The sequence below is a fragment of the Lytechinus pictus genome, chromosome 18, assembly GCF_037042905.1.
Source record: "Lytechinus pictus isolate F3 Inbred chromosome 18, Lp3.0, whole genome shotgun sequence".
In the NCBI taxonomy this organism is placed as follows: domain Eukaryota; kingdom Metazoa; phylum Echinodermata; class Echinoidea; order Temnopleuroida; family Toxopneustidae; genus Lytechinus; species Lytechinus pictus.
In genome coordinates, this window is record NC_087262.1 from 13,998,422 (window position 1) to 14,019,604 (window position 21,183).

The 21,183-nt window shown below is 36.4% G+C and overlaps 2 protein-coding genes across 2 annotated transcripts; both read right to left on the reverse strand.

Annotated features, from left to right (window-relative positions):
* Nucleotides 1-156: 156 nt before the first annotated feature.
* Nucleotides 157-6,979, reverse strand: LOC129281464 (uncharacterized). Its single transcript, XM_054917398.2, has 3 exons — nt 6,889-6,979; nt 4,648-4,954; nt 157-1,648 (listed from the first exon to the last, which is right to left on the reverse strand). Exons 1-3 carry the CDS (start codon nt 6,904-6,906, stop codon nt 1,359-1,361), a joined length of 615 nt encoding a protein of 204 aa, XP_054773373.2. The 5' UTR covers nt 6,907-6,979; the 3' UTR covers nt 157-1,358.
* Nucleotides 6,980-9,762: 2,783 nt separating this feature from the next.
* LOC129281463 (uncharacterized) lies at nt 9,763-14,789 on the reverse strand. The gene is made up of 3 exons (XM_054917397.2): nt 14,724-14,789; nt 13,279-13,591; nt 9,763-13,064 (listed from the first exon to the last, which is right to left on the reverse strand). The coding sequence occupies exons 1-3, from the start codon at nt 14,739-14,741 to the stop codon at nt 12,754-12,756; spliced, it is 642 nt and encodes a 213-aa protein (XP_054773372.2). The 5' UTR covers nt 14,742-14,789; the 3' UTR covers nt 9,763-12,753.
* Between the last annotated feature and the right edge of the window lie 6,394 nt (nt 14,790-21,183).

Here is a 21,183-nt window from a genome sequence, read left to right on the forward strand (position 1 = left end):
ATTCTTGAAGGTACATGAGTGTAATTCTAAGGGTGCATCTGTGACCCTCTCTAACACGTTTAAATTTCAATTTTAGTGAAATGTTTATTTTCTCCCGATTGACATTACGCAAGTTAGATCCCAATTCATATAAAATGAACAAATCAACAGTAATGTAACAATGTATGTAATTTATTTACATGGAAGGAGGCGTAAAAATAGCACCATGTGCTTGTGTCGGGATACGCCTGTAAGAGTACAACTAAACAACAAATACCAAAAGAAAGGGCTACGAGAAGGGAAATAAATAGAAGAGATGAAAAGAAAAGTGCAAACATAAAGTACAGTTTTTAAAGAACAGCATAAAATTGCACCAAACATCTTTAGATTTACCAAAACTATTGCATGATTATATTATATTATAAATATTATTAAATGGAATATTCCCTGCATTTATTGCAGCCTTTGTTATCTGGTTTACTGATTTCTTTTTTTTTTTTTGGGGGGGGGCAAGCGCCCTTCCAAGCCCCCCCCCCCCCCCCCCATTCGTACGCCACTGGTAGGAAGGGAAATTTCAAAGTTCGTCCTAGCACTCCTCTTTTGCAGCCCCTACTAGAAGACCTATAATTGTCATCATTTTATTTAGTCTAGCATTCCTAAAGAATTGAACAACATCCCCCTCCCTTCATCAAAGTACACTACAGACATGACAGATCAATCTAAGAAATCTCTGAAAACTTACCTCTTTCTTTCTATCTACTTCGTACATGCATTTAAATGGTCATTATGTAGTCTGATGTGTTTGTAAACACTGTGACATAGTTTTACTATGGAAAGCGTACTAAATGCTGGTTATTATTATTATCATTATTATTAGTGCTATTATTATCATCAGCATCATCATTATCGTCTTTAGATATGAACACATTACTACAACTATCTACATGTACACGTATAGAGCCACTTTTGCTTTCTATAAGGTCATATTTCATTCGATTGAGACGGAGTATGATCAGCTTTGGGGGTCTTTCGCCAAACATGAAGTTGATGAACGGGATGAACCCTTCTTCGATTTGATCTAATTAATGCCCGTTTCAGATTTACCAAATTATAACATAGCACGATGAAGTCAAATATGTCATGAGAAACGGGCATAGTAGCATGACTATCGGAAACTTAATACATGTATATTAAAAATGGCCTAATTGATTTGAGTATAAACGTAAAATGAAGGAGCTTGCCGAAAAAAAGGCAAAGTTTGTCTAAACTGACGAAAAAAAAAGTACTAAATAAAATGAAATGAGTTGAAAAGAATGTTTTTTCGGCGATATCTCGGTTTCTATCTCTCCCTATAAAAATTATATATCTTTTTTTAATTCTCAGTTCAGATATCCACATGTAATAAAGCACACAAGTCTGTAAAGCATCACTTGAATTCTTTCCGACCAAATCTGAGGTGTTGCCGAGCAGAACTGTCGCAGATCAGAGCGCTGTTCATTGGTCAATTCGACTAGATCATGTGACAGCTGACCTCCAATCAGAACAAGCGATGCACACTGGAACGTTGTAGGCTGGGTGTGGCGAAAAGTAGACATTTTAGAAGGAATATTGTCCTCTGAAAGGTGATTTTCTGAAAAGTCATGGACGATGACTCCTACCTTACCTTTTCCTGCACAAAAGACGAAGTATAAGTCGTGTCACTTTTTATGGTTTTGATTAAGTCATCACCATTCCATTTAATGATACTGATGAACAACCCCGGGTGGGGGGTCACTCTCCACATGGACTGCTACCCATCCTAAATGGCGTAACCCATGAGAAAAGCCACCCTAAATGGCGTGAACAGGGAACTCCCCTAATTTGATACCCTAAGTGGCGTAAACATCAAAATCGATGTTATACCTGTGGGCGTGCAGTGCTGCCTAGTATAGAGCCGGGTGTAAGAGACTAATAGGACTGTACGGGTGGTAAATCAAGTGCTGCGCTGGCCGCCTCGGCGTGTGCGAAGATTATTTTGTATCCCTTAAAATCGCCCTTCATTGTGTTTATGACTTAGGTCTGCTCCCGGGTCTCCTCAAGTTTGCATCCCTAAATGGCGTGAAGAGAGAAAGAAAAGGCTACCCTAATAGGCGATTTACCAGCGTATGGTGCTGAAATGCAACCCTTTTTGCCAAAGACGTCGACACCGCCCGAGTGCCTGAAGTGGGACCCTTTTCGACGCTTTTCTGGACGCGGGTGCGTAGCAGGCCGTGTGGAGAGTGACCCCCCCCCCCCCCCCCCCCCGTGTGAACAACCTCTAATGTTTATCATGAACCTTATCTTTCTAACGGAATGAATGTTTCTGTCAGTTGTAACAAATCTTTCTGCTTTCAAAATACCATACTCCAGAAAATCGCAACACAAAATCATGCGAGAAAATATAAATATCTTACTTTCTTGATCGTTATTTTATCGGGGAATGCCACATGCCACAAAATAATTTCGTACGTAATATGTGAATGTGGTTTTGGAAGAACCGACTTCTGGGGACGCTTTCTTACATAATACCCATCAACCGGGGACGTCCTACAACTGAGAGTGTGCTCGGTTCAGATAACCATACCGAAAAATTCCTCATCTCATTTCAATCAGCTAATGACAACGATTTGATTTTAATTCGAATTCGAATGTTAAGCATCCTACACACACGTCCCCACTTTGGCGGTAAAGGATAAAAGGGTCCCCTTATTGACATAAAACAAGAATATGTGTGTGTGTCACATTGAAAATGCATTTATTTTATGTTATTTATTTTCCTCAGCAAAGCTTGCTTATTTTTATCTAAGTTTCACTCCTAAGCCAGGTTGCTAAGAGACAAGGAGTAGATCTTATGCAAGAGTGAGTAGGAGATGAGAGAAGTGTGTGTGAGATTCTTTTTGCTAGAATTGAATTGAGATAATTTGCAAATCTATTGTGTGTTGTGTCCAGGGTGGTAGACTTGTATAGGTCCCTTTTAGTGAGCTCAGTGAGCCTTTTCTTTTTAACAGCTGCTTAAGATACCTTTGGGGGAATTGTAAAATTGGGAGGAGACCCCATTAGCTTTCCACTAGTTTTCTGGCATTGCATCTTGGAGACTTTGTGTAACACACACCTATGCAATTTTGGGGCAGTCGCCATTTTAGCTGCCATCTTGATAATTTTTTAATTTCAACTTTAAACAGAAAAGCAGCCTTTCTTGTTTGATATTGGCTGGAACTTTTAGATACCTGTATGAGGTCATATTTAGCTGAATTTATGCTGTTATTGTATGCCTGTATTGAAGAAGCCATCGGTAAGTTAATCTGTGATTTCTTCTTAATTCTTTTATTAAAAAAAAAAAAAAAAAAAAGATTGAAAGACTTCAGAGATGATTTGAAATGTAGATGTAAATCTTTATAAACCTTATGAAACAGTTGAACACTTGTGAGGAAGGATAGGATGTCATTCTACAAGTTTATGTGACAGTGAATTCATACTTTATAAAATAATATTCTTGAATGTGATTTGACCCTCAGAGTAAATGTTCAAACAAGTTTTTATTAATTATAGTATGACATGAAAATAACCTCCAGTTGATGTTACTGTTAGGATATATCGTAGAGAGATTCTTGGTTTTGTCTTTAATTTTAGATGGTTCTAAGATCGGGATATATTCCAAGACCGGATAATTTCCAGGATCGGGACATTTCCCAAGACCGGGTCGCTTTGAAGACTGGTGAATTGTTTTAAGCTGAACATTATAAAGTGCTGACTCTGAAGGTTTTCGGTCAACATGTCACCTGACAGATAAGTTGTAAAAAGCAGTGAGAGAGAAAGCAGGAGACGTTTCGTTAAATTTGAAACTAGAAAGCTTTCTAAATACCAGGAAGTCTTGCAAATTGACATTTCAGAAAATAGACATTGATTATGAAGATGACCGAACATGAACAGTTTGATAGTGAGAAGAGTTTATTCGAATTTGAATCCGCGTAAGATATGATGTCGATTGACAGAGTTTTGAGCTAGAATTTAGGTGCATATTTTTTAAAGCTCAAGTTCAGGAGTTAGAAGGATTTTGAAATGTAATCACAAAAATGTTGTGATAAGAGATACAAAGTGGTGAGAATGGAATTCTATGAAGGTGGATTAATGCAGGATCCTTTCATAGGAATTTTTGGTAGTCGTTATTGTGAAAACAAAATGAAACAAAGTTAAAGGTCTAATTGATATTTTTGGAGGTAATTTTGCAGGTGAAAATGTAATACATTGAACGTTGAAGTTGGTGATTAGATCGGTGCAGGATCTCTTCAGTTATATTGGAGTTAGAGACAGATCGAGAGTTGAATGTTATAGCTTGGATCAATGCAGGATCCTTTGATTGTAAACTTGTGAATTAGAATACTTTTCAGAATACTTTATCATTTAGAGGTGTTACAGTTTTATTTCCCTTTTAAACTTCATACGTTGGACAATATTGAACTTCGAAGAGAGATGTTTTGATATTGGAGTTTTGTATACTGAAATAAATTGTAAATTGTGATTTGGTACACATTGAGTTTTACTTGAATTTTATTTGGAGTCCGCCCATGTGACAGTGTGTGATGGGTGCGTGTGTTGTGTGTGCGTATGCGTGTTTGAAGTAGCTTGGAACTGGCTCTTAAAATACCATACCAAAATATTTCTTAGCCCTTGGCAGGAATCTATCATACAACGCATCTGTGACGTCAGTTATTGAGAATCGTCTGTTGTCTATGGAGTGGCAGAGTAGAAGGACATCGATTCCTCTCAAATCGAACTTGTCAATGTCGCTGATGTTGTACGGGAGGGATCTAAATTCCACCTTTTCCACAACATCGGGTAACTTTTGTTGGATGTACTGGATAAGGCCCGATACATCTTCCATCAAACTAGAACTGCATACAGTAACCTTCACTCTCCTTGTTGGTGGAACAAGACTAGTTGTTTCACCCTTCATTTTCTATTGTGAAATGAAATAAAACGTATTTGAGTCATGGGTGTAAGCAAATAACCTCATCGGGACAACACTTGGTCGAATATGCTTAACACGAATAACACTCAGCGTCGAGGGGTTCGAAATGCAAATTATTGAAGGCCTCCCATAATTTTTCCCCAATTATTTATTCTTTAATGTAATAATTATGATAGGGGATCCACGCTCGACAAGCAATGCTTCTTAGCGGATTCCCCTCATTTCCATTCAAGCTTTTGTAATAACATTTACCTGTAGTTGATTCGTAATTATGTTTGATTTTTATTTTATTATGTATTTGATGTATATGCTACAAATGTAAATAAACTTGAAACTTGAATAGTCAAATTGTCCTGTCTTTTTTAAAAAGAATATTATTGCACCCCGTTGAGTAAGTACAAAGTCATGGTAGGAAAGTTGGCGGCACCAAGGTGGGTGAGCAAGGGGGAGCATTTGCCCTTCCAGTCAGGATCATCGCCCCCCCCCCCCCCGGTCGCAATTTTCAAAACTAACAAAAAATGTATAGTAAATGCTGTCATGAGCATCCTACTCAAATTGTAAAGTGCGTTATAACAGCATTTTCACTGATCAAATTGTGAAAATTTCCCCATCTAGTGATGGTTAGCTCCCTAAAATATCAGTCATTTACATAAATCTTTCAGGTCATTAAATCAAATTCTAAATTTTGCTCGCGCTTTGCGCTCGCAATGGCTTTTGATTGAGATAAATAAATGATCTGTTTAAAAGGATAACATGGGGCTTAAAAATCCAGTGTTGATGTCAATATGCACGAATGATTCGAGGTTTCATTATATCTTTTTAGCGAGATACGCATCCAGCTCGTTCAAAGTGCTTAGTATCAACAATTTTCAGCTCACGCTACACGCTTGCATCAATTGTTTAATTAAATATATACGTCCATTTATCATCTCAGTATATTAAAAGAATTCGCCTCACTCTTCACCTTATCATTATTTACTTGGTCGAAAAAAAAATCATTTTCAAAAGTCACTGCAAACAGTCCTTAACATTTCCGTTTTCAAGTCAGTAGGGCCTATATTAAATATGTTAATCCGCGCTTCGCGTTCGATTTTGTGAAACAGGCAAAATAGTTTTGCCCCCTCCCCAAATGTTCTTTTGCCCCATCTTGCGTCCTAGTTTAAAAAGTATGGTGCCGCCACTGGGTGTGGGCATTTCCGACCATGTATTTCATTGACGAAAACTGTTTCATCCTTGTTTTCTGTGATAACGGGTCCCAAAGATCTTGATTTTTCACCAAAATATATATACATATTAATGATAATGATAATATTAATAATAGTAACATTTCTATAGCGCCTTTTCTTAGAAAAATACAAAGCGTATTACATATAGGCCTAAGGTATTGCAGTGAAACAAAACATATATATTATAGAACATTGATAAATCAATACTGGCAAGCAGGCATTAACGGATAAGATAATTAAAGGTTATAACCACAAACATGCATTAATAATTATGTAATTCGGGAGGTCGGGAACCACACAAAAAGACGTAAAAAGATGGAAGTTGTTGCTACCCTCAGTTGGCGCTCAACATTTAAAGGATAGAGCCTCGTCGATCTGGTGCTGCACAGTGGCTGCCGGGCCCACGATCAATAATTTTTGGCAAAATGAATTTCAATTCTCACTTTTCTATTTCGAACAATAACATATGGATTTTCATTTTCACAAGGCTCTTGCAACAAGCTGACAAGTCTCGACTCGCCGTCCCGGCTCACCGTACATAACACTATCTCACCATGTTGCTCAGCAGATCAGTTATGAATCTTTAATCATACAATTTGAACTCTATGCAAGCCGTACAGTATTATCTAAAAAATACAAAAAATAGAAATGTATTTAAACAAAACGTTTCAATGATATTAAGAAAATAAAACTCACCTGTCTTCTTGAAGCCATGGTTTGTGGGGTTAAGTGTGTGAAATTGATATTACCGGAGTTGCTATTATGTACATGCCGGATCACCTCGGGTGACATGGGATTGCCAGACTTTGTGCCTACTTAGCTGGTAATAATCTTTGTAATGTAAATAAATATCATGTTATCATTAGGTTTTTTCCTTGGATTTTATGGCACTTTATATTGTTGACACAATGTACTTACTAATATAGTAATAAACAAGTAACAAAGTATGGGCTACAGCAAAGGAGCACATTATGCATGTTATGGATATTTCAATGTTAAAAATTGACAGATGACTTTGATTAATTTGTTTTACAAAGCAGTAGCATAATGGGCACTAGCGTACCTACGGGGGGGGGGGGCAGTCTGCCCCCTGACGAGTCACAACCCATGCAAGGGACGTATCCCTGCCCCCCCCCCTCCCCCCTGACATGAACCTGAAGACCTTCTTTTTTTTTTTTTTTTGCTTGTCAATTTTTTTTCTGGTACGAAATCCTATATTTGTGGTTGAAGACTTTTTTTTTTTGCTTGTAAATTTTTTTCTGGTACAAAATCCTATATTTGTGGTTAAAGACCCTTTTTTTTTTTTTTTTGCTTGTCAAATGTTTGGGCGGACGAATTTGCCCCCCCCCCCCCCTGTGGAAAATCCTAGGTACGCCACTGATAATGGGCCAAACATTTTGAGATGCACACTGTGACAGACGGGCCTTAATTTCTAATTTCATTTCTTTACTTTTATATCATTGTAATTCATTTTTTATCGATTGATTGCTCCATTAATTGATTTTTGGGGGGAGGGGTACAGCGCCCCAAACCCCCTTCCCGATGTATACGCCAATGCGATATAAGATTAAACGTTATGCTCAGTGCCATAGGTTGTGTACATGTATTATTGTCAATGTATACCATAAGCTAACTTTTCACACGCACTCTCACACCCACACAAACACACGAATTGTATTATGGAGGCAGATAACGTTATTCCTAGATAAAGATAAATAAGTAAAAACAACAACAAAAGTTAACTCTTTAAGTTGAACTGCAATTCCACACTTTTGGAGCTATAATATCTTACCAAATATATTTAACAGAAAAGGTAATATTTTACCCTGTCATTGAGATAGGTCATCTCCCTTCCGGGGGATATTTTGAAATCTGATTTGCATTCTTTGTGTGTATCAAGAATAGCTGCAACTGTTGATGTCTTTGATTGGATAATATCTCGACAAGAACATCATTACAAAACGTAACCATGTTTGGTACGTATACTCCTTGAACTTAATATTTTTTATCTGAAGTTGTTTGATCTGTTTAACAAGGATGAAAGGATATCTAAATGTAGACAAAAATATTATATATATGCGCATGGTTTAAGTCTCCCTTTTGAATAGTGTTTTACCCCCAATGTTGTATACAGTCATTCATGTTCCGGTTGAATCTCACATTTGGAATCATCATCAGTATTTATTCTACAAATAATATAATAATATTGGCTGGACAACTTCAGTTATTATAAATATCAAAGAAAATGGGATATATAGAGACAAGAAGGCCGAAGGGAGGATGGGTAAACAAGAAGTATACAAAATGACTTGAATGACAGAGTATTTGTAACAAAGAAAAGCATTTTGGCGTGAATTACTTTCGATATACACTAAGAGTTTAAGTTTGCAGTCTTAATACAACACTGGAACACATTCTCGGTGCGATTTTACACCCAAAGTGGAAATAAGGTGCACCTTATAAGGTGCAATCTTTTGCATTCAAAATTTCCAGAAAGAATGCACTACCTTTAAGGTGTATAATGTAGCTTATTGCACCCTTTAAGAAGTTTCTTAGAGGTGTGTAGGGTGCATATAATTGCACACTTTTCTTAGTGTGATAGCCTTCCAGACTTAACCTGTCAAGAAGTTGACCCGGCTGGCAGGTATCAGACCAAAAAAAAAATCCAAAAACTGGAACAACAACGGAATGAATAAAAGCTATTGCAACTTTCCCCCAATCTTGAGTTTCTTCTGCAAAATGCACCCTTCAGTGATCCACATTGTTTTTATCTTGACTTGAAAGTTGGAAAGTGAAACACATCAACCATTTCAGATCATGAAACATTTTATGACATTTGTAGGAAAATAATATCTATATTTAGATTACAAGTTGACAATGACGCATTCTCTCTGGAGTCTCTTGAGCAAATCTAAAACATATAAATTAAACGTAAATGCCAGTTGTGGTAACGATCTAAAATTGCTGCATATAATCAAATGGAACAACCACCAAACTCTTTATCTGTATCGGAACAAAAAATATGTGCCAAATGGTACTAGTAAAAACCAAAATGTGCCATTGCTGAGAAATAGACAAAAGCCAGGAATTCCACCCAAATGTCGGGTCTTTTTTTATAAGAAAAGGTGATACACTGCCCCACATGTGCTTATCTATGTTGGTGATCTCTAGTGTGGTCCCTTTTCAGTTTTAGGTTGCATGATTTTCCCAGAGTTGGATTTATGTATGTTAACCAGATCCAGATCATGTGATGACATTGACCTTGATTTTACATGCTTTTCCATGAAGTGCTTGCTGTAACTACATTTCTGTATCTCTAAGTTTAACACTTCTTTAAACAATGTTGATTTGGGGGAAAAAAAACAAAATGAATACCCCGTTTGCTTAAAGACATTGATAAGATATAAAAGTGAGTCATCCGCTTCATCATTTGCAATATTCTTTCAGAGCAATGGTGTTCATATATTGGAACCATCAATGGATGATAACATTGTATATTTTGAATGCTTATGAATTGTACTTTTGCATATGAAAGAACTCTGACAATCACTCAACTTTGGATTTTTTTTTAAACGACATTGTTTATTTGTCAGTTATAAATTATATTGGCATGTACACGAAAATATTGACCAGCAGACAATTCTGGTGGGATTCGTTAACAATGAAGTGAAATTAAAATATCAAGTGCAAATTTCAAAAACATGCATACTCTACACAGAATCTAATTTATTGAAATGATTGCATGAAGATAAGAAATCCACTTGCAATGTATTATTTATTCTTTTTGACCAGCAGATCTTGCTGAAATGTTTTGTGAAAAAATTCAAATTCAATACTATTACAAAGCTAAATAAAATACACACAAAAGAAAAATACAATACACAGAATTATAATGATTGGAATGCATCAAGGTTGGAAAATATAATTGCAATATATAGTTCAGAAAAAAAAGTAATAGAAAAGAGAGAGACGGAGCAAGATAGAGGGCCAAAAAAATGGAATGTAGAATTTGAACATTGAGAGAGAAGTCAGAGAGCATAAGAAGATGAAAGGGGAAGAAGAGTGTTAATTTGATAACAAGAGCGAAAACAAACAAAAAACATTACACTCTAAAAAAGATTTACCCAATATTGGGTAAAACGGGAGCATGCATGTTGGTTAGGTGAAAAGATACCCAATATTTATTTTGTACATTTTACTCAATGTTGCGTTGGAATAGCCCAACATGGGTTTTTTTTTTTAAATACCCAGCAAACATGCGTGTTCCCTTTCTAACCAATATTGGGTAAAGTTTTACTCAGTGTTTTTAGAGTGTATAAATCCAATTCAAAACTACAAAGCCACATGAATAAATACTGTCATTTTTACACACTTTTTACAAAATTAATTGAAATATTGAAGAGAACCGTTGTGATCAGTTTAAGGTTACATGCAAGAAAATAGGGATAACATTCTCAAGAATAGGTGGGTAGATGAGTATAAGCATGGAGCTATATAGCTCCATGGTATAATGTAGGAAACGACAAAGAGAGAGGGGGGTAGGAGGTTTACGCAACCGCCAATCGATTGGCTATTTTAACAAGACCTTTTACATGTTTTATGAGCGTACATAATTTCATTTATCAACGATCATCATCATCATAATCATCATCATCATCACGGGTACACAGCAACAGAACGAGAGTACTATGTCGCTGTGGTCGGGTGCAGATGCGACATAGAGTAGCCTTAAAAATATCTCGGGCTTGCATTGAGGAAGTGGGTAAGGGTATGATCATTGCAGTCCCATATATTATTTTTAGATTATTTATCTTACATAAAATTCTACATTTGAGAATGAATATTACTTAAGTTTCTTAAAATCATATACATGGGATTTCTACCAAACTCACTAGGTTGTTGATTTCAGATGGGACTGTGAAGATTAAAATACGACCTTTAGTAGCCTCCACACCCCCTTGCTGTCTCTGTTATATATCCTACACCAGTTTTCATCTTAATACTACTAATAACAATAATAATGAAATAATGATAATAAAAATAACAATAATGATATTAGTAATAAAGCGTTTATGAGGCGCCGATTATCTAGTTGCATATCCAATAGTAATAATAATAAAGATTGATTTATTAAGCGCATAATAGAAAGCTCTATGCACTTTGCAATGTAGGACAGATATTAACATATGGGCGGAAATCCCAGAGGGGACGCGTCCCCCTACCATTTGGAAAGGGGGGGACACTATATCAAATGTCCCCACACTATTTTTGGTCTTTTATTATGGAAAAAAATACATTTAAAGTCGAAATAACACATGTAGGATCCTATCCACGAATTTCGCAATATATCGATAATATACCTTTTTTTCTTCTTTTTTGACTGTCAAATATATTTTGGACAAAATGTCCCCCCCCCCCCACTAACCTTTGGGAAGAGATTTCCGCCCATGTCATAGTATGAAACAAAGTAATTGTAAGAATGCGTAATAGCTAAAAGATATAAATTACTGATACAGTATGAAAATAAAATCAAGCATAATTAAATCAAAGTAAACAGGAGACATTCTGTCAAATAGCATGTAAATATTCATCAATTATTGTAAAATTGAAATAAACTTTCAATGGCGCACTTTATTCCCCCGGATTTAGCTCCGGCTGCTAAAGTTGCTTGGTACACACTAAGAAATTCCTGTTCAAATGGGGTGTACGATACGTGCGTACACCTCGCAAAACTGTTGTACACCCCTGTACTATTTGCGTGCACCCTACCAGTCTTGCTGATAGATGTATATGGTATAGATTAAGTTGATTTGTGATCGAAGATTACCCGAAATAACAATGCACTAACACATTTCACTTTACCTAAGTGGATCATTTTTTTAAATATTTAATATTTATGTGATGATGATGATTGTTTCAAAAACACAATTAATTACGTATACATTTGGAGAAACAGTAAATAGAGCTATTATAGTTGAACCACAACTATAAGCACAAGTCAAAATAAGAATCGGATCATATCGCTAGACACCTCATCCTCTCTCAGCGCTTCTCGCTGGCATAGCGGGAAGAATCTTGACTACTATCATGACTATAGAACAAGGCGAGTTCGAGTCCCAACTAAGGTAACTAAAAAAATCGATAAAGAAAGTGAATGGACCGGAAGTCTCGACAATCTTTTTGTTATGTTGGGTGGGGTACATTATGCACCCTGAAGGGTAGACGTGTACACCCTCTAAGGTGCAGATGGACACCCAAAATAGGGGTACACACTGTACACCCCTATTCGGGGTGTACGTGTGCACCGCTAGGGGTACTCTTATAGGGACAAGCCCTAGTGGTGCAAAATTGAACCCAAATTTCTTAGTGTGTACATTCAAGGAATTAATCCTGCCGAGTACCAATTCACCTCACATGGGTTGAATGCAGCACGATTAGAGTAAATTTCTTGCTGAAGAAAATCTCGCCATGGTTGGGAATCGCACCACGTCCCTCTGATTACAAAGACGAGAGTCGTAAACACTAGATCACGACGCCCCCCGAAACTTTATAATGATTAGGCTATAACATATCATCATCGTCATTATTCTCATCACCATCATCATCGTGGTTAGACAGGCACCGACATGTTCTGCGGAGCATTGCTTGAAACCTTTCCAAACGACTTGGATGTGATGCCAGGAAAAACTGCCGAACATCATCAAGCTGTTTCTCGGTTAGCTCCACTTGATCACGTGACAGCTGACCTCCAGTCAAAACAAGCGATGCACACTTGAATGTCGTAGGCTGTTTGGAGCGAAAATTAGACATCTTATAATCTTTAAGATAATCTTCTGAAAAGTCATGGGCGATGACTCCTATCTTACATTTTCCTGCAAAATAGAGAAAGGAAGTATTAATTTTGATTTCGTTCTCCCTTTTTTTTTATCAATGGCTGAGGTTTGAGGGTATGAGAGCGCAAATATTTTGGCGATTAATACGAGTTCTTGATCGTCTAATTACAAAACGGTTTAATTAAGTGCAGGTATGTGTCTGAATTATAAGGTTGTATGAACTGACAGAGAATGGGCTCTTAAACTTACATACCCAAATATTTCTTAGCCCGTGGCAGGAATCTGTCATACAACGCATCTGTGACGTCAGTTATTGAGAATCGTCTGTTGTCTATGGAGTGGCAAAGTAGAAGGACATCGATTCCTCCAAAAACGAACTTGTCAATGTCGCTTATGTTGTACGGGAGGGATCTGAATTTCACCTTTTCCACAACATCGGAGAGGTTATGTTGGATGTACTGGATAAGGCCTGATACAGTTTCCTCCAAACTGCAACTGCATACAGTCACCTTCGCCATGTTCACTCTCCTTGTTGGTGAAACAAGGTGAGCTGATTCACCTTCCATCTTGATGAAATTAAATATAAAACGAATGAGAATAAAACAGCACCTTTCACATGTCATAGACGGATCAAAAGGGGACAAGCTAAAGTCTACATGTAGCTGACATAAATAATTTACACTTGTAGTTAAAGGAAAATGAATCCATTGGAACCAGATAGCTTGTACGATAACAGAAAAATCAAAGAAACGGATCAACGAAAGTTTGAGAAAAATTAAATAGATAATAAGACAGTTATGATAATTTGAAGTCTAGATCATTGGTGTGAAGTATCATCCCATTGCCAATGCGACAAGGATGTGTGATGTCACACGTGAGTAACTTTGCCATTACTTTTGTATATATTTCACTTAAACTGCCCTTTTTATCACATCTATCAGTAGATCCTGTATTTTTTCTATAGGAGGGCATGTAATACAGATTTTCAAAGAATACATTATGGCTACAAAGTTTGTATCACCATAAAAAAGAGCAAAAAAAAATGATTATTTTGGGGTATTTTTAGTTGCAATTGTTCACTTGTTACCTTAACACAATCTTTGTCGCACTGCCAATAGGAGGATCTCCATAGCATTAGTGATCGCAATATTCAAATGCTCATAACTTTCTCATTATTTTTCAGATTTTTCTCAAACTTTCTTAGATCTTTTCATTTTATTTTTCTGTTTCCACACAAGCACTTGTTCCCAAAGTCTCATTCCCCTTTGAACTTGGTCTAATCCAGCAACCAATTATTTTCGGATCATCTATACGGAACTCAGTCTAACCATGCATATTTTTCACAATTTTTCACCATCAATTTATTTGTTATGAATATTAAAGACAATATCTATGAATATGCATTTATTTGTTTTATCTGTGGACTGAACTCCACGACCTAACAGTCATTAGTTATACAAGTTATATGTCTTAAATGCCTTACTTGTATATAAGACGTGTATGAAAACTATTTTGAATACTATTAATATAGGCTTTCAAAAAAGGGATTTTTCGAAATGTTTTCAGCAACTTATAGTTCAGAATATATAACAAAATCTTTTTTGACCCCTTATTTTTCGCTATTATACTATAAATTTCAATCGTCTAAAATAACAATATAAATCCAGAAAGTTTCCATATGAGCCGTCAGTAACTCACCTGTCGTCTGGAAGCCATATAGAGTATATCCTGTTTTTGTTGTGTGTATGCACGATCATAATGGGTCCAAATGGGATTGCCAGATTTTGTGCCCGCTTCGTTATCACTGGCGGACAAATGGGGTGGGCTTGGGGGCATGCCCCCCCCCCCCCAAAAAAAAAAAAAAAAGGAGAAAAGGAATATTCCATGCACAACGCATCGATGCATGATCACATTAATGATAAGCATGATAAGAGGAGTGTGGCATAGTCCTTGCCTTTTGTGTGTGTGTATCAAACGAGTATTTACTATTCTTTGGAGTATTTACTTAATAACATCCAGTGAACATCAGACTAAAGCACTTGTTGATCTTTGGACTTTCGTAAAATTGATATCTCAATATCTTGTTAAAAAGAAATAGGCGTATTGCAAATAACGTAAATTAGATTCGGCAGGAGAAACTGGTGATTTTTAGTTTAAATTCAAGCCTTATATAAGATTAAGATGTTGTTTGCATAAAGGCCGAGACTACTTCTCTCAAATTAGCATTTTAGCCATCAGAAACCACCGTCGGGCTAGGATTTGTCACCTTTTCTGGTTTAGACTGCTTTTATTTTTCAAAATTCACATGACCCATGTCTTTCATAATGACTGCGCCACAACTAATTTTTCCTAATAGAGTACATCGGAAGATATAGCATGATCCCCGAACAAGCCGTGGAAGGATTAACAAATTTTTTTTTTTTTTTACAAAATGATGAATCCCAAGCGCGGGAAGTATGTCAAAATGAGCCAAAAAAGAGGGCACAGCGTGCATGGCAAATCTCTTAAATGTCCAGGGCGAGTGACAAAAAAAAAACCTCGTATAAAATGAAAATCTAATTTTGTGGTAGATTTTGACATGATGTTTAGAGAATAGCAGTGTATCATTTTCACTTTCCTTTGCTCCCTTTTAATTGATTACACGGAACCATTGTGGGGGCATGGGCAATTTGACATATCCCCATTTAAGTACCCCCCCCCCAAATTTTACGCAAGTTTGGGGGAAATATTGATTAATAAACCAGGAGGGAGACCTCAGGCAAAATGCAGTGTACCGTTGCACAATAATTTGGGGCATTTAAATATATATACTGAACAATTAACATGGCGATTATTACAGCTTTTTATAAATAGACCTCAGACATCCATATGCAGCCTGTCCGACAAGAAATCTTTGGTAGATGCATTATCTTGATTTAAATGTAAAGCCTTTAGCGGCATGTAAGACATTTTCCACTGAACGCATGGTTATGAGGATTAACCTTTTTTTCCCCAAAGTGTTCCTCAGGGTTCTATATCGAGATCCCTTTTATTGTCAATCAACTTTACGACATTTCTGACAAAAATGTACACTATCTGACAGTATCGTGATTTTGTTTGTATTTGAATTGATTTGATTATTGATGAAGACAATGATTATCTAATTTATCGTTCCCAGACAGTTCAAAATGATTTTGAGTCAAATGAGCGTATACATTGAACCTCTACTCTACTGTTACAGATTTATTTAAAATGTTGAATTGTTACATCACAACTTTAGACCAGAGTTTGAATTAAACCCAATTTCAGAATACGGGCCAATGGATTTTACTATATAATAATAATAATTGCCATTCCCCTTAAATGACGTTTGATGCATCGGCTGCTATTATATCAGCAGGTATAACATTCACAATTTTTTTTTGCTAAAAACAGTTTTTCCCCCTTTTAAGATAAATGCTTTGATGCAGGGCTTTGTTTGTTGCAATGGTGAAATGAAATTCATAAAAAAATGCACGGTCAGTTATTTTGTCATATTATTATGCATGCTGTCTTTGAATGAATTAAAACTTGACTGTCGAAGGATGTACAAGAATTGCTTCTTGCAGTAGACATGGTAGAGGATGTATCTGCAAAATCGGTCTCTACTTGAATTCTAAAAAGACCGAGTACATTATATTTAATGAAGCACGCATGATCATACATCAATACTAACTCTAAAATGGTTCAAATGTCTTAAATGTCTCCGCCCTTCCGAAAAAAATGTTTGCTCTTGTGCTTTTCTATGTTCTTTTACGTTACTGTTAAATGTGTGTTTTTCCAGTCGAAAGCAAGTAATAATAATAATAATTGTAAATTTATATTGCGCAATTTCTATTTGGATATACTCAACTGCGCATTACAATACAAAACAGATAAGCAGAAAAACAATTATTAACAGGATACGCAAACATTTTAGAAGTAAATTTAAGTTTGCTAAATTAATCGAAGAAAAATAAGTAAAGATGGATTATTTCTACAAAATACATTACAAAAAAGTGACTTATTTATTAAAAACTCTCTTGAAAGAGGTGGGATTTCAGTTTACTTTTAAATAAGTTGACAGAGGATGCATTTCTTATTGAGCCAACGGGAGACTATTCCAGAGTTTGGGTGCAGCACTGACAAAGGCACGGTCACCTAGTGTAATCTTTGTTTTACATGGTGGGAGACTGAGGAGCATTGTGTCATGGGAACTACGAAGCCCGTAAGACTGGGTGGGTGATTTTAATTTAAGGAGTTCACTGAGATAGGTGGGGGCCATGTCATGTAGTATCTTATATGTTAGGAGCATTATTTTGAATTTGATTCGCTGACGTACTGGAAGCCAATGTAGGTCGTAGAGTAGGGGCCTTACATGGGAAAATTTGGGGGAATTACAAATGAGTCTGGCACATGTATTTTGAACACGCTGTAATTTGTTTATCTGAGAATCTGGTAAGCCAAAAAGTAGTCCATTACAATAATCCAATTTGCTTGTTACAAATGCATGGACAAGTGTATTAATACATGTGCTGCTTAAATATTTTCGGATATGACGTAAGTTGTAGAGATGATAGAAGGCAGTTTTGCATGTTTTGGATATGTGGATTTCCATGTTTAGCTGCGAGTCAAACCAGACACCAAGGTTTTTTGCAACCATGGTCTGCTTGACTACAGTATTTCCAACTGTTATACAATCTATATTTAGACAATCAAAAAGGGGCCTAAGCTTCGATCCTAGCAGAATCTTCGTCGGAGGCAAAATGACAAACATATAAAGTGGAACAACCATAATATAGACCACAAACAAGCTACAGCAACACTAGAAACAAGGAGACAAAAGGGGCATTAGTGAGTAGAGAAGACCAATCAGGTTAGTGAAGGGGATGAAAGAAAAGGAGTAGGCAGACACAAAGGGAAGTTAGTGTAAGTAAGGCCAGTAAAAGACCTCAAGCCAAGAGGGATTAAGATAATGAGGCAGGCAACATCAAACAGGATCTGGAACAAAACAGTGATAGAGGGATGAATAACAAGAGAATTAGTGAGAGGTGGGTCAAACAGGTTACAAAGAAAGGCATAATAAACTGGTGCATAAGAGTGGGGGAAAAAAGGAAAAGAATGGGGAACAACTGATAATGTGCAAAAGACATAACATGGCCGTCTTAGCGTGAGGTGTCCGTTTAGTGAGCTCTCGCAGAAAACCAAACTTTTTAATGGATTTATTAGTAGCTGTTTCATCCGGAAATATCAATCTTTTTCATCTTGGCTATTTACTGTATACATTGACATTCATTTTTGGGTAATCTCTTCTGGCATTTTCTCGTTTTTCATGTCCAAAACATACAATTTGAGAAGTAAAGGCGTGTCTGCCGAAAGCATGGATTCAACGAACCAACGCCCATGTTCTTCGCACGATCGGAGTACGATGCAACAGACCGTGCCCAGCGGTGAGAAACTGGCCGGGGATTCGAACCTCACTCTCCGTGACCTTCATAAGACTCTCACCGAGTTCTTCTCAACAAGTGTGTTTCAGAAATTGGACGATATTCAGACGAATATTGCTGCCATTACGAAAAAAGTAAATGACTTAGAAAAAGCAGCAGAAGACAGCAACGCCCACATACTGAATCTAGAGAAGAAAACAATTCCTGAACTCGAACAGAAGATGCAGAAAGAAATGAAGGAAATTAAGAACAAAATGATGCTGGCAGAGATTTACCAACGAAAGAGTAATCTGCTGTTCTACGGAGTCAAACAGAAAAAAGAAGAAAATGTGTACGAAGTCTTAAAGGAAACGCTTGTCTACATTGGATTAACGAGAGAAGAGGCGGATTCGGTAGCTTTCGTAAATGCCCACCGCTTGCCCCAGAGGAGACAGACGGAGGGCATTCCCCAACCAATTATTGCCAAGATGGTCTACATGCACCAACGCAACAGAATTCTGTCAACCTTCGAATCCAAACGCCCCCCGAGAGTAGAGGGACAAGGAGCTAGAAGGATCTCTGTACGTACAGATTTGCCCCCAGTCCTGAAAGATCGTCGCAACATCCTCGCGAAAACTGCGTACAACTTGAGGAAACACAAGAAATTGTCAACAAAGATTGTCGTCGAGGGGATTAACGTCGTTCTCTACTGCAAGGAGAAGGAATCCAGGGTGTGGCAAGTATACACTGATTGATATGTCTGAGAGCAGTGAGGAGATTGAGAGGTCTTAACAGCTTTATATTTTGTCGACAAATATCAAAATCATTAATATTTTATAAGTGAGCAAGTTACAGGTCCATAAAATATTCTATATGTCATGGTCATCCTATATACTCACATTATGTTTCTTTTTATAATTAATGTCCTTGATACTGAAGAGGAATAATGATTTGAAAAAATATAAACCCAAGTGTTTCTCATCCGTTTCTCATCTATACCTTCGTTGACTCGCGTGTGCAAGAAATTACGTCATCGGCCAAAGGAGAGAGAGAGAATTATTCATTTTATTAAAAACACCGAAAATTGTTTATTGCTTTCATCTCTGCTTCGCTTCATGTTTGTTTAAACATCAACAGACTTGTCTGAGGAAAAGACCTTTTTTTAGTCTAGAAAATTATCTATGACGTGATGAATAAAAAATACAATGTACTTTCTTATCTCTGCATATACGACAACCACAAGGATCATGTCATCATGAAAGAGAAGGAAATGTTTAATGAATGGAATATCAAAAGAAACTAATCTGTGAGCTCATCGAAAACATCTGTATTTCAATGAAAACTTTTTCTGTGGAGAGCGAATGACTTTTATGTGAATGAAATGTACGCTTTACTTTATTCACGTTATTTTTTTAATGGAAAATTACTAAGGCGTCACGCCATTTGAGAATGAGGGATTTGATGAAAGAGAAACAAGGGAAAGTGGGGGAACACGGAGAAGGGTGAAAAACTCTCATGTAACTGAAATTCTCACTTTTTTTGCTTTCTTTTCTTGCAAAATGAGAGATTCGAATGAATTAAAAAATGAGAATAATCACCACTTTTTACGCAAGGTACTAGATATTGGATTGATAGGATTAAATATATCTCAAAATGAAAGTACAACTTCCTTTTTCGGGCTTTTTTAATTTCGACCATATATAGTTCTTTAGCATCGACTTTTTCAAACAAAAGAGGAAAATGATGTAAATAATTATTTGATTGAAATGTAGGTGCAGAAGAAAGGCGAAAGGGAAAATGGAAAAACTGAATTTTATGTGTATTTAATTAAAGTCCATTTGTTCAGTTTTATAGAACCTAAAAAAGTAAAGGAATGTCGAGAAAAATTATAGAAGGTACGATTTTTCCTTCTTATTTCTTGCTTGATATGATCTTAACTTTTGCCGTGCCAATTATATGGACAATAAGAATGAAAGGGTGAAAAGAACAACTCTCTTTCATATGTCTTGCACAAGTAGAACATTTCTCTGATATATATATTTGTAATCGAAGTAAAATTTCGAATGTCAGAAAGAAGCAAGGGATGTTGACTTTTTTTTTTACAGCATTACCATAAATTAGAGTGAATGCATAAAACATGTAAATGAAATGCATATAACGTGCTTTCTCATTACTTGCATGGATTAGAGAGAGAAAAGTAAAGGTGTCATTCGTGTCATCCGGCTCATTTTTTCAACTTGTAACCTAAATAACAGGTTTTATAAGTTAGGAATATCCATGCCACGACTGGAGGCATAGTAATGCAGGATTTACCTCCCTCTCGTCTTTAAAATTTGATCACTGAGTTTTCCGAAGCATTCAGTATTTTAAAACAAAAAAATACTGCAAGAGTCACGAAGAATAGGGAAAATGCATCTGTTTTATGCAACAGAAACAAGAAGAGCGAAATTATATTATACAAAGCCCACATTGTTCTCTCTCTCTTTCCTGCTACTTATTCTACATGTAACAATGCAACAAGGAAAAAATATGTAGGAGAAATAATGTATTTGTTTATATTTCTCAAATATGAAGGGCTCGTCAGTATTCGATATTTGAGGCTTAACTTATTTATAAAGAATATATTGACGAATCCGCCATATTTTCTGATGAAGTTCAAGTTTTATGGTGTTTTTTTTCGAATGAAGAAACATGGAATGAGAATCATCATTTTTACGAAAGGTGCAAGATGTTGG

Excerpts from the sequence above, each read along its gene's own strand:
- LOC129281464 (XM_054917398.2), bottom strand. Across the intron at positions 1,649-4,647 it reads AAGGGCTAAGAAATATTTTG|GAAAAGGTAAGGTAGGAGTC; the intron begins GTATGGTATTTT and ends TCTTTTGTGCAG.
- LOC129281463 (XM_054917397.2), bottom strand. Across the intron at positions 13,065-13,278 it reads ACGGGCTAAGAAATATTTGG|GAAAATGTAAGATAGGAGTC; the intron begins GTATGTAAGTTT and ends TCTATTTTGCAG.